This window comes from Petromyzon marinus, unplaced genomic scaffold, assembly GCF_048934315.1.
Source record: "Petromyzon marinus isolate PM22_M1 ecotype Great Lakes invasive population unplaced genomic scaffold, UKy_Petmar_22M1.pri1.0 PM_G_Scaffold_17, whole genome shotgun sequence".
NCBI lineage: Eukaryota > Metazoa > Chordata > Hyperoartia > Petromyzontiformes > Petromyzontidae > Petromyzon > Petromyzon marinus.
In genome coordinates, this window is record NW_027422728.1 from 3,457,982 (window position 1) to 3,477,800 (window position 19,819).

The following is a 19,819-nucleotide window of genomic DNA, read 5'->3' on the forward strand; positions in this document are numbered from 1 at the left end:
GTGGTCTAATCACCACACCGTGGTGTTGTTGTTGTTGAGTGATTCACTTGGGGCCTTGACAATGTGACTAGCTTAGTGGTCTAATCACCACACCGTGTAGTTGTTGTTGAGTGATTCACTTGGGGCCTTGACAATGTGTCTAGCTTAGTGGTCTAATCACCACACCATGTTGTTGTTGAGTGATTCACTTGGGGCCTTGACAATGTGTCTAGCTTAGTGGTCTAATCACCACACCGTGTTGTTGAGTGATTCACTTGGGGCCTTGACAATGTGTATAGCTTAGTGGTCTAATCACCACACAGTGTTGTTGTTGTTGAGTGATTCACTTGGGGCCTTGACAATGTGTCTAGCTTAGTGGTCTAATCACCACACCGTGTTGTTGTTGTTGTTGAGTGATTCACTTGGGGCCTTGACAATGTGTCTAGCTTAGTGGTCTAATCACCACACTGTGTAGTTGTTGTTGAGTGATTCACTTGGGGCCTTGACAATGTGTCTAGCTTAGTGGTCTAATCACCACACCATGTTGTTGTTGAGTGATTCACTTGTGGCCTTGACAATGTGTCTAGCTTAGTGGTCTAATCACCACACTGTGTTGTTGTTGTTGAGTGATTCACTTGGGACCTTGACAATGTGTCTAGCTTAGTGGTCTAATCACCACACCATGGTGTTGTTGTTGTTGAGTGATTCACTTGGGGCCTTGACAATGTGTCTAGCTTAGTGGTCTAATCACCACACCGTGTTGTTTTGTTGTTGTTGAGTGATTCACTTGGGGCCTTGACAATGTGTCTAGCTTAGTGGTCTAATCACCACACCGTGGTGTTGTTGTTGTTGTTGAGTGATTCACTTGGGGCCTTGACAATGTGTCTAGCTTAGTGGTCTAATCACCAGACCGTGTTGTTGTTGTTGATTGATTCACTTGGGGCCTTGACAATGCGTCTAGCTTAGTGGTCTAATCACCACACCGTGGTGTTCTTGTTGTTGTTGAGTGATTCACTTGGGGCCTTGACAATGTGTCTAGCTTAGTGGTCTAATCACCACACCGTGGTGTTGTTGTTGAGTGATTCACTTGGGGCCTTGACAATGTGTCTAGCTTAGTGGTCTAATCACCAATATTTAACAGGCGACGTTTCGGGTAACGGACCTTTATCGCACGGTGCACGACCGGCGAGAATCGATATCCGGTGAGCGTCTGTGGCATCGATTAAACGGGAATAGGCCGATTCTAAAGGAATCTACAACCTTCGATTCCTTTACTCTCGATTTAAAGAGTCGATTCTTGGCGCGCGAGCGTCACTATTCTACTCACGCAGCGCGGCTTGGTGGTGGAGGTTTTTATTTTTAAAAGTTTTAACTTTCACGTCTCGTTAAGTTGCTTTAGGAGTCTGTAGTTGTACGAAGTATACCGCAAGGCGTACAGGCCGCAACAATCGAGGCGACTCCTGCGCCTACAATCGCCGGCGGATCAAAGCATCGCGAAGGTTGATTTGGGCCTAACTCTATCATCATCTGTGCCAGACGTCACGATCATCATCATCATTACAGAGAGATTGTTCACGATCATCATTACAGAGAGAGATTGTTCACGATCATCATCATTACAGAGAGAGATTGTTCACGATCATCATCATTACAGAGAGAGATTGTTCACGATCATCATCATCATTACAGAGAGAGATTGTTCACGATCATCATCATTACAGAGAGAGATTGTTCACGATCATCATTACAGAGAGAGAGATTGTTCACGATCATCATCATTATGGAGAGAGAGATTGTTCACGATCAGCATTATTACAGAGAGAGATTGTTCACGATCATCATCATCATTACAGAGAGAGATTGTTCACGATCATCATCATTACAGAGAGAGATTGTTCACGATCATCATTACAGAGAGAGAGATTGTTCACGATCATCATCATTATGGAGAGAGAGATTGTTCACGATCAGCATTATTACAGAGAGAGATTGTTCACGATCATCATCATTACAGAGAGACATTGTTCACGATCATCATCATCATTACAGAGAGAGATTGTTCACGATCATCATCATCATTACAGAGAGACATTGTTCACGATCATCATCATCATTACAGAGAGATTGTTGAGTGATTCACTTGGGGCCTTGACAATGCGTCTAGCTTAATGGTCTAATCACCACACCTTGGTGTTGTTGTTGTTGAGTGATTCACTTGGGGCCTTGACAATGCGTCTAGCTTAGTGGTCTAATCACCACACCTTGGTGTTGTTGTTGAGTGATTCACTTGGGGCCTTGACAATGTGTCTAGCTTAGTGGTCTAATCACCACACCGTGGTGTTGTTGTTGTTGAGTGATTCACTTGGGGCCTTGACAATGCGTCTAGCTTAGTGGTCTAATCACCACACCGTGTTGGTGTTGTTGTTGAGTGATTCACTTGGGGCCTTGACAATGTGTCTAGCTTAGTGGTCTAATCACCACACCTTGGTGTTGTTGAGTGATTCACTTGGGGCCTTGACAATGTGTCTAGCTTAGTGTTCTAATCACCACACTGTGTTGTTGTTGTTGTTGAGTGATTCACTTGGGGCCTTGACAATGTGTCTAGCTTAGTGGTCTAATCACCACACCTTGGTGTTGTTGTTGTTGAGTGATTCACTTGGGGCCTTGACAATGTGTCTAGCTTAGTGGTCTAATCACCACACCGTGGTGTTGTTGTTGTTGAGTGATTCACTTGGGGCCTTGACAATGCGTCTAGCTTAGTGGTCTAATCACCACACCGTGGTGTTGTTGTTGTTGAGTGATTCACTTGGGGCCTTGACAATGCGTCTAGCTTAATGGTCTAATCACCACACCTTGGTGTTGTTGTTGAGTGATTCACTTGGGGCCTTGACAATGCGTCTAGCTTAGTGGTCTAATCACCACACCTTGGTGTTGTTGTTGAGTGATTCACTTGGGGCCTTGACAATGTGTCTAGCTTAGTGGTCTAATCACCACACCTTGGTGTTGTTGTTGTTGTTGAGTGATTCACTTGGGGCCTTGACAATGTGTCTAGCTTAGTGGTCTAATCACCACACCTTGGTGTTATTGTTGTTGAGTGATTCACTTGGGGCCTTGACAATGTGTCTAGCTTAGTGGTCTAATCACCACACAGTGTTGTTGTTGTTGTTGAGTGATTCACTTGGGGCCTTGACAATGTGTCTAGCTTAGTGGTCTAATCACCACACAGTGTTGTTGTTGTTGTTGAGTGATTCACTTGGGGCCTTGACAATGCGTCTAGCTTAGTGGTCTAATCACCACACCGTGGTGTTGTTGTTGTTGTTGGTGAGTAATTCACTTGGGGCCTTGACAATGTGTCTAGCTTAGTGGTCTAATCACCACACCGTGTTGTTGAGTGATTCACTTGGGGCCTTGACAATGTGTCTAGCTTAGTGGCCTAATCACCACACAGTGTTGTTGTTGTTGAGTGATTCACTTGGGGCCTTGACAATGTGTCTAGCTTAGTGGTCTAATCACCACACCTTGTTGTTGTTGAGTGATTCACTTGGGGCCTTGACAATGTGTCTAGCTTAGTGGTCTAATCACCACACTGTGGTGTTGTTGTTGAGTGATTCACTTGGGGCCTTGATAATGTGTCTAGCTTAGTGGTCTAATCACCACACAGTGTTGTTGTTGTTGAGTGATCCACTTGGGGCCTTGACAATGTGTCTAGCTTAGTGGTCTAATCACCACACCGTGGTGTTGTTGTTGTTGAGTGATTCACTTGGGGCCTTGACAATGTGACTAGCTTAGTAGTCTAATCACCACACCGTGTAGTTGTTGTTGAGTGATTCACTTGGGGCCTTGACAATGTGTCTAGCTTAGTGGTCTAATCACCACACCATGTTGTTGTTGAGTGATTCACTTGGGGCCTTGACAATGTGTCTAGCTTAGTGGTCTAATCACCACACCGTGTTGTTGAGTGATTCACTTGGGGCCTTGACAATGTGTCTAGCTTAGTGGTCTAATCACCACACAGTGTTGTTGTTGTTGAGTGATTCACTTGGGGCCTTGACAATGTGTCTAGCTTAGTGGTCTAATCACCACACCGTGTTGTTGTTGTTGTTGAGTGATTCACTTGGGGCCTTGACAATGTGTCTAGCTTAGTGGTCTAATCACCACACTGTGTAGTTGTTGTTGAGTGATTCACTTGGGGCCTTGACAATGTGTCTAGCTTAGTGGTCTAATCACCACACCATGTTGTTGTTGAGTGATTCACTTGTGGCCTTGACAATGTGTCTAGATTAGTGGTCTAATCACCACACTGTGTTGTTGTTGTTGAGTGATTCACTTGGGACCTTGACAATGTGTCTAGCTTAGTGGTCTAATCACCACACCATGGTGTTGTTGTTGTTGAGTGATTCACTTGGGGCCTTGACAATGTGTCTAGCTTAGTGGTCTAATCACCACACCGTGTTGTTTTGTTGTTGTTGAGTGATTCACTTGGGGCCTTGACAATGTGTCTAGCTTAGTGGTCTAATCACCACACCGTGGTGTTGTTGTTGTTGTTGAGTGATTCACTTGGGGCCTTGACAATGTGTCTAGCTTAGTGGTCTAATCACCAGACCGTGTTGTTGTTGTTGATTGATTCACTTGGGGCCTTGACAATGCGTCTAGCTTAGTGGTCTAATCACCACACCGTGGTGTTCTTGTTGTTGTTGAGTGATTCACTTGGGGCCTTGACAATGTGTCTAGCTTAGTGGTCTAATCACCACACCGTGGTGTTGTTGTTGAGTGATTCACTTGGGGCCTTGACAATGTGTCTAGCTTAGTGGTCTAATCACCACACCGTGTTGTTTTGTTGTTGTTGAGTGATTCACTTGGGGCCTTGACAATGCGTCTAGCTTAGTGGTCTAATCACCACACCTTGGTGTTGTTGTTGTTGAGTGATTCACTAGGGGCCTTGACAATGCGTCTAGCTTAGTGGTCTAATCACCACACCTTGGTGTTGTTGTTGAGTGATTCACTTGGGGCCTTGACAATGTGTCTAGCTTAGTGGTCTAATCACCACACCTTGGTGTTGTTGTTGTTGAGTGATTCACTTGGGGCCTTGACAATGTGTCTAGCTTAGTGGTCTAATCACCACACCTTGGTGTTGTTGTTGTTGAGTGATTCACTTGGGGCCTTGACAATGTGTCTAGCTTAGTGGTCTAATCACCACACAGTGTTGTTGTTGTTGTTGAGTGATTCACTTGGGGCCTTGACAATGTGTCTAGCTTAGTGGTCTAATCACCACACAGTGTTGTTGTTGTTGTTGAGTGATTCACTTGGGGCCTTGACAATGCGTCTAGCTTAGTGGTCTAATCACCACACCGTGGTGTTGTTGTTATTGGTGAGTAATTCACTTGGGGCCTTGACAATGTGTCTAGCTTAGTGGTCTAATCACCACACCGTGTTGTTGAGTGATTCACTTGGGGCCTTGACAATGTGTCTAGCTTAGTGGCCTAATCACCACACAGTGTTGTTGTTGTTGAGTGATTCACTTGTGGCCTTGACAATGTGTCTAGCTTAGTGGTCTAATCACCACACCTTGTTGTTGTTGAGTGATTCACTTGGGGCCTTGACAATGTGTCTAGCTTAGTGGTCTAATCACCACACCGTGGTGTTGTTGTTGAGTGATTCACTTGGGGCCTTGACAATGTGTCTAGCTTAGTGGTCTAATCACCACACAGTGTTGTTGTTGTTGAGTGATCCACTTGGGGCCTTGACAATGTGTCTAGCTTAGTGGTCTAATCACCACACCGTGGTGTTGTTGTTGTTGAGTGATTCACTTGGGGCCTTGACAATGTGTCTAGCTTAGTGGTCTAATCACCACACCGTGTAGTTGTTGTTGAGTGATTCACTTGGGGCCTTGACAATGTGTCTAGCTTAGTGGTCTAATCACCACACCATGTTGTTGTTGAGTGATTCACTTGGGGCCTTGACAATGTGTCTAGCTTAGTGGTCTAATCACCACACCGTGTTGTTGAGTGATTCACTTGGGGCCTTGACAATGTGTCTAGCTTAGTGGTCTAATCACCACACAGTGTTGTTGTTGTTGAGTGATTCACTTGGGGCCTTGACAATGTGTCTAGCTTAGTGGTCTAATCACCACACCGTGTTGTTGTTGTTGTTGAGTGATTCACTTGGGGCCTTGACAATGTGTCTAGCTTAGTGGTCTAATCACCACACCGTGTAGTTGTTGTTGAGTGATTCACTTGGGGCCTTGACAATGTGTCTAGCTTAGTGGTCTAATCACCACACCATGTTGTTGTTGAGTGATTCACTTGTGGCCTTGACAATGTGTCTAGCTTAGTGGTCTAATCACCACACTGTGTTGTTGTTGTTGAGTGATTCACTTGGGACCTTGACAATGTGTCTAGCTTAGTGGTCTAATCACCACACCATGGTGTTGTTGTTGTTGAGTGATTCACTTGGGGCCTTGACAATGTGTCTAGCTTAGTGGTCTAATCACCACACCGTGTTGTTTTGTTGTTGTTGAGTGATTCACTTGGGGCCTTGACAATGTGTCTAGCTTAGTGGTCTAATCACCACACCGTGGTGTTGTTGTTGTTGTTGAGTGATTCACTTGGGGCCTTGACAATGTGTCTAGCTTAGTGGTCTAATCACCAGACCGTGTTGTTGTTGTTGATTGATTCACTTGGGGCCTTGACAATGCGTCTAGCTTAGTGGTCTAATCACCACACCGTGGTGTTCTTGTTGTTGTTGAGTGATTCACTTGGGGCCTTGACAATGTGTCTAGCTTAGTGGTCTAATCACCACACCGTGGTGTTGTTGTTGAGTGATTCACTTGGGGCCTTGACAATGTGTCTAGCTTAGTGGTCTAATCACCACACCGTGTTGTTGTTGTTGAGTGATTCACTTCGGGCCTTCCAACACCGCCGGCGATGATTATCTCAACCGGTTCTGGGACTCCCCTAGGTCGACTCAGCCTCAAATGAGTAGCTGGTGTAGCGGTGTGTAGTAGTAAAACATCGCTAGCACTGGGGAGACAAAGGCGGCCGGGCGTGGTGCTGGCCACCCACCCCCCTCGTGTGCCACAGTGCCGGTAGCCTTCATAGCTGCTGCTCGCTAACAGCACTTGCCCCTACAGCCTGTTACAGGCTACACGGTGTGGGATCTTTGTGTTATTGTTTGGTGTAAACATGTCAACATGTTGTGAAATTCTATTCCCGTGGACGTCGAGGGGATGGCCATACCCTGGGCACGCCAGGTGAAGGCAGTGGCAGCAAGTATTCAAATCGCCATCACTTTCCATCTCTTTGGGGGGGGTTTGAGTGTTTCCCCCTCGCACGCCACGTGGAGTTTTCTCCCGGTGCTGCGATTTCCTCCCACACGTGTATAATAACAATAATAAGCACAACTGTTATTACATCTTAAAATAAAATAAAAACTAAATGCAGGACACTTAAGAAAAAACAAATTTCACTCGATGTGGCTCTTGGATCAATAGGCACGTGTCAGCTAATTATAGCATTGTGTGGTCACAATGATCAGGAGCACGGGGTAGGCCTTACGTTGAGGGAACTCCATTTGAAGAACTTTGATGTTAAGCTAGATTCATCTTCTTTGGTTCTTTCGGTAAAGTCACCACCACGTAGAATGAGAATAAAATAATAAATTAATAAAATAAAATAACACGATAAAATTCTCACGACGTTTCGGCCACAACACAAGTGGCCTTCATCAGGTGAAGGGACAGCGCTCGCTCCAGCGCTGTCCTCTAGACAGTCTCGTCCCTTCATCTGATGAAGGCCACTTGTGTTGTGGCCGAAACGTCGTGAGAATTTTATTGTGTTATTTTATTTTATCAATTTATTATTTTATTCTCTTTCTACGTGATGGTGACTTTACCGAAAGAACCAAAGAAGATGAATCCTTGCAGTCACGAAAGCTTTAAATCGACAAATGAATCTAGATTCTCATTGTCAGTGCAGCAAAGCACAAAATCAATACAGTAACACCATGAAAATACAATTACCGATTGACGTATTGGGAAACTTGTTGCATTCGTATTTTTGAAAAATGTAAAAATTGCAGCAACAACGCTGTTTGCCCCCACCTCCATTAACGCTACAGCGTAAACAGACGGGCGGTGGCAATTAAAAAAAATGATTCCCATTTAAACTTGTAAGTTGCTTTGCCGAGAGATCTCGCTGGTGCCATCTGGATTGCTCTGCAGCAGTGGCGCTGTCTTAATAAATTCCACATTTGTTTTTTTCTTGCGTGCACGTACACGGTGTCTGTGCGTCATGCAGGAAGACGGCTATCGGAGGAGTGTGCAAAGAATACAACATGGAGGGGAACGACAATGAAACCTTCAGCCGAAATTTGGGCAGCAGTTTTTCCACGCTCCCCGACTTCAAAATACGGTGCATCTTGGGCAGTGTTTCAGAGAATGAACGAGGTCACCGTCAATCTAGGCAGGTCCGGGAGCCATCGAGCCGTGGCCAGAGTCAGCTAGGGCAAGGTCGCGGTCAAACGGGGCCATTCCAGGTGATGTTGGGTCACGGGTGGTGTCAGATGGGACAAGGTGAAGGTCAATCTGGTGGGCAAATCCAGGGGCCATCGGTTCAAGGTTGGGGTAATAAAGGGCAGGGTCAGCCGGGGGAAGGCGACGGAGTGGCAATTCAAGGCCACAATCAGCCAGGGCAGGGGCCTTCGATTCAAGGTTGGGGTAATAAAGGGCAGGGTCAGCCGGGGGAAGGCGACGGAGTGGCAATTCAAGGCCACAATCAGCCAGGGCAGGGGCCATCGACTCAAGGTTGGGGTAATAAAGGGCAGGGTCAGCCGGGGGAAGGCGACGGAGTGGCAATTCAAGGCCACAATCAGCCAGGGCAGAGCCAATATCACGACGGGAAAAAAAAACCCCAATTGGGCCGAGGTCAGACTCAGCCAAAACAGGGTCAGCGTCAACCCGAGCAGGGCCAGGGACTGTCAGGGCACGCCCATGGTCTGCTGGGGCAAGGCCGAGGTCAACCTAATCAGGGCCTGAGTCAGCCAAGGCAATCTCATTGTCCACTGGGCCAAGTCCAGGAGCCATTGGGTCACGCTTGGGGTCAACTTGGACAAGGTCAAGTGGGTCGTGGTGAAACTGGACAGGTTCAACAAGGTCAAGCACAGAGGATGCTATTGCAAGGTCAGTCAACTTGGTCATGGTCAAGGGACACCGCCAAGGTCAAGGTATTCCTTTCAGCTGTAGATCATGGCCCCGTGTATCGCCTGGCTCCAATCTGTAAACCAATCGCGCCGCGTATTTTACTTAAAACGATCTCAATCCTCCGATGTCCACATTGATCGCCGAGCACGAATTCCGCTTGCGCTTTTCAACCGGCGTTTAACGTCAGAAGTACGGTGCGGTGCTCTGCTTAGTCATTGACGATAACGATGGTTAGGCAGCGCTTGCCCCAGGAACGCAAGAGGCGGTACGTCCGTCACGCCGCGATGAAAAGCGGCTCGGCCTAGGTGTGCGTGCCTAGGGCAGGTGGACCGCGTTGGCTAGGAGACGTTAACTACCTCGCCTGGTACGCAGGAGGGTCGTGGGTTCGATCCCGACCCCTGACGCCTGTTGCTGTGTATTTGGAGTTTGCGTGTCTCTCTCTCATCATCATCATCACGGTGGCTAGGAGACGTTAACTACCTCGCCCGGTACGCAGGAGGTCGTGGGTTCGATCCCGACCCCTGACGCCTGTTGCTGTGTATTTGGAGTTTGCGTGTCTCTCTCTCATCATCATCATCACGGTGGCTAGGAGACGTTAACTACCTCGCCCGGTACGCAGGAGGTCGTGGGTTCGATCCCGACCCCTGACGCCTGTTGCTGTGTATTTGGAGTTTGCGTGTCTCTCTCTCATCATCATCATCACGGTGGCTAGGAGATGTTAACTACCTCGCCCGGTACGCAGGAGGGTCGTGGGTTCGATCCCAACCCTGACGCCTGTTGCTGTGTATTTGGAGTTTGCGTGTCTCTCTCTCATCATCATCATCATCACGCTGGCTAGGAGATGTTAACTACCTCGCCCGGTACGCAGGAGGGGCATGGGTTCGATCCCGACCCCTGACGCCCGTGCGTTTGAAAGTTTGCGCGTTCTCCCCACGGCGGTGTTGATGTTGCTCCATGCCCTGCGTTGTTTCCCCGCGCATTTAGAAAAACGTGACGTTTAAGAGTAATGCGGCTGATATACATTGACACGTGGTGATGAACCACTTTGTTGAGCTTATCAACTGTGGCCAGGTCGCTTCTGAACAAGAGCTACGTATCCGAGCGGGCTCTTACGTGGTAAAATAACAAGTTTAGTTTCGTTTAGTTGATGGGTTCCTTTAATGCTGGCTTTTGTCTCCAAAGTTTTTTTGGGAAAAAACTTTTGGTCAGTTCGCCGATTTTTCTACAGGGCAAGCACTTTATATCAGAACGCAATTTTACTGAAGATTTATTCATATTTATGATGCTCATCATAACCTCTCATTGCCGACAGACACCCCGACTGAGCTGAGCACTAAACCTCAGTTGGAAAGTTCTAAAAAGCGATACGTGTGTCAACGTGTACCAATGTACATCTCGTGCGGTGCTATTATGAACGATGTACTTTAATACTCTTTGGTTCTATTGGGTAAAGTCACGTAGGTGAAAATAAACCCAATAGAACCAAAGAGTATGGATCCTAGCAGTCACGAAAGCTTTAAATCTAGGATGTACTTTAACTTAATTGTGCGCAATTTTTGTTCGCAGCTCAAGCAAACATCACTGAGCAGCATCAACCTCGGCAGAGCACGCCACCGCCGCCGCCGCTGCCGCTTGATGGGCAAGAGGCAAGATGACTCGCTGATCACATTGAAACGTGTCCACAGATGTGCATCGTTATTTCACATTAATAATACGGTCATTCTAAGAAAATACCGATTCATCTAGTTTCATATTCTCGGTTCTTTCGGTAAAGTCACCACGTAGAAGGGAAACGATACAATAATAAAAATATAAAACAATAAAATTATCGCGACGTTTCAAACATCTGAACAAGCTGCCAAATCGCTCTCCGTGGTACTGACGTTTAAAAAAAACTTTTTTCAAATTTTCTTGCTGTGGTTTTCACACCTGACGATGATCGCTGCTTGTGTTGCAGTCGAAACGTCGTGATAATTTTATTGTTTCCCTTTCTACGTGGCGGTGACTTTACCGAAAGAACCGAGAATGTGAATCACTGCAGTCGTGAAAGCTTCAAGTGAAAATTTATTTAGTTTCACGAAGCTTGGGGCTGCTGCCACGGTGCGCAATGGTTCAGCACGCTGGACTTGCGGTCCACAAGGTCGTGATGTCCAGGCGTGCCAGGTTTAATAGGCACGTGTCTACAATGTCCCACCTCTGTCCACTCTGCAGTATATATTGGTACACCGCAGTTGAATGGCAGGCCGCATGTGGTGGGGTAAAGTGTGGGTACTACCATCACTTCCAAGACGTCTCCCCAGCGTGGAGGAGTTCAGCCCCTAGTGAGGGTTTCTCTACCAAGACGTCTTGAACAGCGTGGAAGAGTTCAGCCCCTAGTGAGGGTGTCTTTACCAAGACGTCTTGAACAGCGTGGAAGAGTTCAGCCCCTAGTGAGGGCTTCTCTACCAAGACATCTTGAACAGCGTGGAAGAGTTCAGTCTCTAGTGAGGGTTTCTCTTCCAAGACATCTTGAACAGCGTGGAAGAGTTCAGCCCCTAGTGAGGGTTTCTCTTCCAAGACGTCTTGAACAGCGTGGAAGAGTTCAGCCCCTAGTGAGGGTTTCTCTTCCAAGACGTCTTGAACAGCGTGGAAGAGTTCAGCCCCTAGTGAGGGTTTCTCTTCCAAGATGTCTTGAACAGCGTGGAAGAGTTCATCCCCTAGTGAGGGTTTCTCTACCAAGACGTCTTGAACAGCGTGGAAGAGTTCAGCCCCTAGTGAGGGTTCCTCTACCAATACGTCTTGAACGGCGTGGAAGAGTTCAGCCCCTAGTGAGGGTTTCACTTCCAAGACGTCTTGAACAGCGTGGAAGAGTTCAGCCCCTAGTGAGGGTTTCTCTACCAAGACGTCTTGAACGGCGTGGAAGAGTTCAGCCCCTAGTGAGGGTTCCTCTACCAAGACGTCTTGAACAGCGTGGAAGAGTTCAGCCCCTAGTGAGGGTTTCTCTTCCTTTAAGACGTCTTGAACAGCGTGGAAGAGTTCAGCCCCTAGTGAGGGTTTCTCTTCCAAGACGTCTTGAACAGCGTGGAAGAGTTCAGCCCCTAGTGAGGGTTTCTCTACCAAGACATCTTGAACAGCGTGGAAGAGTTCAGCCCCTAGTGAGGGTTTCTCTTCCAAGACGTCTTGAACAGCGTGGAAGAGTTCAGCCCCTAGTGAGGGTTCCTCTACCAAGACGTCTTGAACAGCGTGGAAGAGTTCAGCCCCTAGTGAGGGTTTCTCTACCAAGACGTCTTGAACAGCGTGGAAGAGTTCAGCCCCTAGTGAGGGTTTCTCTTCCAAGACGTCTTGAACAGCGTGGAAGAGTTCAGCCCCTAGTGAGGGTTTCTCTTCCAAGATGTCTTGAACAGCGTGGAAGAGTTCAGCCCCTAGTGAAGGTTTCTCTACCAAGACGTCTTGAACAGCGTGGAAGAGTTCAGCCCCTAGTGAGGGTTCCTCTACCAAGACGTCTTGAACGGCGTGGAAGAGTTCAGCCCCTAGTGAGGGTTTCACTTCCAAGGCGTCTTGAACAGCGTGGAAGAGTTCAGCCCCTAGTGAGGGTTTCTCTACCAAGACGTCTTGAACGGCGTGGAAGAGTTCAGCCCCTAGTGAGGGTTCCTCTACCAAGACGTCTTGAACAGCGTGGAAGAGTTCAGCCCCTAGTGAGGGTTTCTCTTCCTTTAAGACGTCTTGAACAGCGTGGAAGAGTTCAGCCCCTAGTGAGGGTTTCTCTTCCAAGACGTCTTGAACAGCGTGGAAGAGTTCAGCCCCTAGTGAGGGTTTCTCTACGAAGACGTCTTGAACAGCGTGGAAGAGTTCAGCCCCTAGTGAGGGTTTCTCTTCCAAGACGTCTTGAACAGCGTGGAAGAGTTCAGCCCCTAGTGAGGGCTTCTCTACCAAGACATCTTGAACAGCGTGGAAGAGTTCAGTCTCTAGTGAGGGTTTCTCTACCAAGACATCTTGAACAGCGTGGAAGAGTTCAGCCCCTAGTGAGGGTTTCTCTTCCAAGACGTCTTGAACAGCGTGGAAGAGTTCAGCCCCTAGTGAGGGTTCCTCTACCAAGACGTCTTGAACAGCGTGGAAGAGTTCAGCCACTAGTGAGGGTTCCTCTACCAAGACGTCTTGAACAGCGTGGAAGAGTTCAGCCCCTAGTGAGGGTTTCTCTACCAAGAGGTCTTGAACAGCGTGGAAGAGTTCAGCCCCTAGTGAGGGTTTCTCTTCCAAGACGTCTTGAACAGCGTGGAAGAGTTCAGCCCCTAGTGAGGGTTTCTCTTCCAAGATGTCTTGAACAGCGTGGAAGAGTTCAGCCCCTAGTGAGGGTTTCTCTACCAAGACGTCTTGAACAGCGTGGAAGAGTTCAGCCCCTAGTGAGGGTTCCTCTACCAAGACGTCTTGAACGGCGTGGAAGAGTTCAGCCCCTAGTGAGGGTTTCACTTCCAAGACGTCTTGAACAGCGTGGAAGAGTTCAGCCCCTAGTGAGGGTTTCTCTACCAAGACGTCTTGAACGGCGTGGAAGAGTTCAGCCCCTAGTGAGGGTTCCTCTACCAAGACGTCTTGAACAGCGTGGAAGAGTTCAGCCCCTAGTGAGGGTTTCTCTTCCAAGACGTCTTGAACAGCGTGGAAGAGTTCAGCCCCTAGTGAGGGTTTCTCTTCCAAGACGTCTTGAACAGCGTGGAAGAGTTTAGCCCTTAGTGAGGGTTTCTCTTCCACGACGTCTTGAACAGCGTGGAAGAGTTTAGCCCCTAGTGAGGGTTTCTCTTCCAAGATGTCTTGAACAGCGTGGAAGAGTTCATCCCCTAGTGAGGGTTTCTCTACCAAGACGTCTTGAACAGCGTGGAAGAGTTCAGCCCCTAGTGAGGGTTCCTCTACCAAGACGTCTTGAACGGCGTGGAAGAGTTCAGCCCCTAGTGAGGGTTTCACTTCCAAGACGTCTTGAACAGCGTGGAAGAGTTCAGCCCCTAGTGAGGGTTTCTCTACCAAGACGTCTTGAACGGCATGGAAGAGTTCAGCCCCTAGTGAGGGTTCCTCTACCAAGACGTCTTGAACAGCGTGGAAGAGTTCAGCCCCTAGTGAGGGTTTCTCTTCCTTTAAGACGTCTTGAACAGCGTGGAAGAGTTCAGCCCCTAGTGAGGGTTTCTCTTCCAAGACGTCTTGAACAGCGTGGAAGAGTTCAGCCCCTAGTGAGGGTTTCTCTACCAAGACATCTTGAACAGCGTGGAAGAGTTCAGCCCCTAGTGAGGGTTTCTCTTCCAAGACGTCTTGAACAGCGTGGAAGAGTTCAGCCCCTAGTGAGGGTTCCTCTACCAAGACGTCTTGAACAGCGTGGAAGAGTTCAGCCCCTAGTGAGGGTTTCTCTACCAAGACGTCTTGAACAGCGTGGAAGAGTTCAGCCCCTAGTGAGGGTTTCTCTTCCAAGACGTCTTGAACAGCGTGGAAGAGTTCAGCCCCTAGTGAGGGTTTCTCTTCCAAGATGTCTTGAACAGCGTGGAAGAGTTCAGCCCCTAGTGAAGGTTTCTCTACCAAGACGTCTTGAACAGCGTGGAAGAGTTCAGCCCCTAGTGAGGGTTTCTCTTCCAAGATGTCTTGAACAGCGTGGAAGAGTTCATCCCCTAGTGAGGGTTTCTCTACCAAGACGTCTTGAACAGCGTGGAAGAGTTCAGCCCCTAGTGAGGGTTCCTCTACCAATACGTCTTGAACGGCGTGGAAGAGTTCAGCCCCTAGTGAGGGTTTCACTTCCAAGACGTCTTGAACAGCGTGGAAGAGTTCAGCCCCTAGTGAGGGTTTCTCTACCAAGACGTCTTGAACGGCGTGGAAGAGTTCAGCCCCTAGTGAGGGTTCCTCTACCAAGACGTCTTGAACAGCGTGGAAGAGTTCAGCCCCTAGTGAGGGTTTCTCTTCCTTTAAGACGTCTTGAACAGCGTGGAAGAGTTCAGCCCCTAGTGAGGGTTTCTCTTCCAAGACGTCTTGAACAGCGTGGAAGAGTTCAGCCCCTAGTGAGGGTTTCTCTACCAAGACATCTTGAACAGCGTGGAAGAGTTCAGCCCCTAGTGAGGGTTTCTCTTCCAAGACGTCTTGAACAGCGTGGAAGAGTTCAGCCCCTAGTGAGGGTTCCTCTACCAAGACGTCTTGAACAGCGTGGAAGAGTTCAGCCCCTAGTGAGGGTTTCTCTACCAAGACGTCTTGAACAGCGTGGAAGAGTTCAGCCCCTAGTGAGGGTTTCTCTTCCAAGACGTCTTGAACAGCGTGGAAGAGTTCAGCCCCTAGTGAGGGTTTCTCTTCCAAGATGTCTTGAACAGCGTGGAAGAGTTCAGCCCCTAGTGAAGGTTTCTCTACCAAGACGTCTTGAACAGCGTGGAAGAGTTCAGCCCCTAGTGAGGGTTCCTCTACCAAGACGTCTTGAACGGCGTGGAAGAGTTCAGCCCCTAGTGAGGGTTTCACTTCCAAGGCGTCTTGAACAGCGTGGAAGAGTTCAGCCCCTAGTGAGGGTTTCTCTACCAAGACGTCTTGAACGGCGTGGAAGAGTTCAGCCCCTAGTGAGGGTTCCTCTACCAAGACGTCTTGAACAGCGTGGAAGAGTTCAGCCCCTAGTGAGGGTTTCTCTTCCTTTAAGACGTCTTGAACAGCGTGGAAGAGTTCAGCCCCTAGTGAGGGTTTCTCTTCCAAGACGTCTTGAACAGCGTGGAAGAGTTCAGCCCCTAGTGAGGGTTTCTCTACGAAGACGTCTTGAACAGCGTGGAAGAGTTCAGCCCCTAGTGAGGGTTTCTCTTCCAAGACGTCTTGAACAGCGTGGAAGAGTTCAGCCCCTAGTGAGGGCTTCTCTACCAAGACATCTTGAACAGCGTGGAAGAGTTCAGTCTCTAGTGAGGGTTTCTCTACCAAGACATCTTGAACAGCGTGGAAGAGTTCAGCCCCTAGTGAGGGTTTCTCTTCCAAGACGTCTTGAACAGCGTGGAAGAGTTCAGCCCCTAGTGAGGGTTCCTCTACCAAGACGTCTTGAACAGCGTGGAAGAGTTCAGCCACTAGTGAGGGTTCCTCTACCAAGACGTCTTGAACAGCGTGGAAGAGTTCAGCCCCTAGTGAGGGTTTCTCTACCAAGAGGTCTTGAACAGCGTGGAAGAGTTCAGCCCCTAGTGAGGGTTTCTCTTCCAAGACGTCTTGAACAGCGTGGAAGAGTTCAGCCCCTAGTGAGGGTTTCTCTTCCAAGATGTCTTGAACAGCGTGGAAGAGTTCAGCCCCTAGTGAGGGTTTCTCTACCAAGACGTCTTGAACAGCGTGGAAGAGTTCAGCCCCTAGTGAGGGTTCCTCTACCAAGACGTCTTGAACGGCGTGGAAGAGTTCAGCCCCTAGTGAGGGTTTCACTTCCAAGACGTCTTGAACAGCGTGGAAGAGTTCAGCCCCTAGTGAGGGTTTCTCTACCAAGACGTCTTGAACGGCGTGGAAGAGTTCAGCCCCTAGTGAGGGTTCCTCTACCAAGACGTCTTGAACAGCGTGGAAGAGTTCAGCCCCTAGTGAGGGTTTCTCTTCCAAGACGTCTTGAACAGCGTGGAAGAGTTCAGCCCCTAGTGAGGGTTTCTCTTCCAAGACGTCTTGAACAGCGTGGAAGAGTTTAGCCCTTAGTGAGGGTTTCTCTTCCACGACGTCTTGAACAGCGTGGAAGAGTTTAGCCCCTAGTGAGGGTTTCTCTTCCAAGATGTCTTGAACAGCGTGGAAGAGTTCATCCCCTAGTGAGGGTTTCTCTACCAAGACGTCTTGAACAGCGTGGAAGAGTTCAGCCCCTAGTGAGGGTTCCTCTACCAAGACGTCTTGAACGGCGTGGAAGAGTTCAGCCCCTAGTGAGGGTTTCACTTCCAAGACGTCTTGAACAGCGTGGAAGAGTTCAGCCCCTAGTGAGGGTTTCTCTACCAAGACGTCTTGAACGGCATGGAAGAGTTCAGCCCCTAGTGAGGGTTCCTCTACCAAGACGTCTTGAACAGCGTGGAAGAGTTCAGCCCCTAGTGAGGGTTTCTCTTCCTTTAAGACGTCTTGAACAGCGTGGAAGAGTTCAGCCCCTAGTGAGGGTTTCTCTTCCAAGACGTCTTGAACAGCGTGGAAGAGTTCAGCCCCTAGTGAGGGTTTCTCTACCAAGACATCTTGAACAGCGTGGAAGAGTTCAGCCCCTAGTGAGGGTTTCTCTTCCAAGACGTCTTGAACAGCGTGGAAGAGTTCAGCCCCTAGTGAGGGTTCCTCTACCAAGACGTCTTGAACAGCGTGGAAGAGTTCAGCCCCTAGTGAGGGTTTCTCTACCAAGACGTCTTGAACAGCGTGGAAGAGTTCAGCCCCTAGTGAGGGTTTCTCTTCCAAGACGTCTTGAACAGCGTGGAAGAGTTCAGCCCCTAGTGAGGGTTTCTCTTCCAAGATGTCTTGAACAGCGTGGAAGAGTTCAGCCCCTAGTGAAGGTTTCTCTACCAAGACGTCTTGAACAGCGTGGAAGAGTTCAGCCCCTAGTGAGGGTTCCTCTACCAAGACGTCTTGAACGGCGTGGAAGAGTTCAGCCCCTAGTGAGGGTTTCACTTCCAAGGCGTCTTGAACAGCGTGGAAGAGTTCAGCCCCTAGTGAGGGTTTCTCTACCAAGACGTCTTGAACGGCGTGGAAGAGTTCAGCCCCTAGTGAGGGTTCCTCTACCAAGACGTCTTGAACAGCGTGGAAGAGTTCAGCCCCTAGTGAGGGTTTCTCTTCCTTTAAGACGTCTTGAACAGCGTGGAAGAGTTCAGCCCCTAGTGAGGGTTTCTCTTCCAAGACGTCTTGAACAGCGTGGAAGAGTTCAGCCCCTAGTGAGGGTTTCTCTACGAAGACGTCTTGAACAGCGTGGAAGAGTTCAGCCCCTAGTGAGGGTTTCTCTTCCAAGACGTCTTGAACAGCGTGGAAGAGTTCAGCCCCTAGTGAGGGCTTCTCTACCAAGACATCTTGAACAGCGTGGAAGAGTTCAGTCTCTAGTGAGGGTTTCTCTACCAAGACATCTTGAACAGCGTGGAAGAGTTCAGCCCCTAGTGAGGGTTTCTCTTCCAAGACGTCTTGAACAGCGTGGAAGAGTTCAGCCCCTAGTGAGGGTTCCTCTACCAAGACGTCTTGAACAGCGTGGAAGAGTTCAGCCACTAGTGAGGGTTCCTCTACCAAGACGTCTTGAACAGCGTGGAAGAGTTCAGCCCCTAGTGAGGGTTTCTCTACCAAGAGGTCTTGAACAGCGTGGAAGAGTTCAGCCCCTAGTGAGGGTTTCTCTTCCAAGATGTCTTGAACAGCGTGGAAGAGTTCAGCCCCTAGTGAGGGTTTCTCTTCCAAGATGTCTTGAACAGCGTGGAAGAGTTCAGCCCCTAGTGAGGGTTTCTCTACCAAGACGTCTTGAACAGCGTGGAAGAGTTCAGCCCCTAGTGAGGGTTCCTCTACCAAGACGTCTTGAACGGCGTGGAAGAGTTCAGCCCCTAGTGAGGGTTTCACTTCCAAGACGTCTTGAACAGCGTGGAAGAGTTCAGCCCCTAGTGAGGGTTTCTCTACCAAGACGTCTTGAACAGCGTGGAAGAGTTCAGCCCCTAGTGAGGGTTCCTCTACCAAGACGTCTTGAACAGCGTGGAAGAGTTCAGCCCCTAGTGAGGGTTTCTCTACCAAAACGTCTTGAACAGCGTGGAAGAGTTCAGCCCCTAGTGAGGGTTTCTCTTCCAAGACGTCTTGAACAGCGTGGAAGAGTTCAGCCCCTAGTGAGGGTTTCTCTTCCAAGACGTCTCCCCAGCGTGGAAGAGTTCAGCCCCTAGTGAGGGTTTCTCTACCAAGACGTCTTGAACAGCGTGGAAGAGTTCAGCCCCTAGTGAGGGTTTCTCTTCCAAGACGTCTTGAACAGCGTGGAAGAGTTCAGCCCCTAGTGAGGGTTTCTCTACCAAGACGTCTTGAACAGCATGGAAGAGTTCAGCCCCTAGTCAGGGTTTCTCTAACCAAGACGTCTTGAACAGCGTGGAAGAGTTCAGCCCCTAGTGAGGGTTTCTCTTCCTTTAAGACGTCTTGAACAGCGTGGAAGAGTTCAGCCCCTAGTGAGGGTTTCTCTACGAAGACGTCTTGAACTGCGTGGAAGAGTTCAGCCCTTAGTGAGGGTTTCTCTTCCAAGACGTCTTGAACAGCGTGGAAGAGTTCAGCCCCTAGTGAGGGTTTCTCTACCAAGACGTCTTGAACAGCGTGGAAGAGTTCAGCCCCTAGGGAGGGTTTCTCTTCCAAGACGTCTTGAACAGCGTGGAAGAGTTCAGCCCCTAGTGAGGGTTTCTCTACCAAGACGTCTCCCCAGCGTGGAAGAGTTCAGCCCCTAGGGAGGGTTTCTCTTCCAAGACGTCTTGAACAGCGTGGAAGAGTTCAGCCCCTAGTGAGGGTTTCTCTACCAAGACGTCTCCCCAGCGTGGAAGAGTTCAGCCCCTAGTGAGGGTTTCTCTTCCAAGACGTCTTGAACAGCGTGGAAGAGTTCAGCCTCTACTGAGCGCCCTCTAGTGGAGGCCCTTTTGCCAGCAGTGATTACGATCAAACAATTTCAGATCTGCGCCTTAAACATTTTTACGTTCACAGCACTTGGCAAAGACGTTTTAAGGGAAAGTTAATTTAAAAAATAAAAAAACCGTGTAT

The 19,819-nt window shown here is 48.8% G+C and overlaps 1 protein-coding gene across 7 annotated transcripts in view; it reads left to right on the plus strand.

Annotated features, from left to right (window-relative positions):
- Positions 1-1,239: 1,239 nt before the first annotated feature.
- The window catches only part of LOC142911155 (uncharacterized), a 57,645-nt gene continuing 39,065 nt past the window's right edge, over positions 1,240-19,819 (plus strand). For 5 of the 7 annotated variants that reach the window (XM_076060250.1, XM_076060248.1, XM_076060247.1 and 2 more), the window contains exons 1-2: positions 8,279-9,154; positions 10,742-10,821. In XM_076060250.1, the coding sequence (XP_075916365.1) occupies positions 8,311-9,154; positions 10,742-10,821 (924 nt within the window). In that variant the 5' untranslated portion in view covers positions 8,279-8,310. Of the gene's footprint in view, positions 1,479-8,273; positions 9,155-10,741; positions 10,822-19,819 lie in introns of those variants that run through there. The other 2 variants (XM_076060252.1, XM_076060253.1) reach the window with 2 other exon arrangements.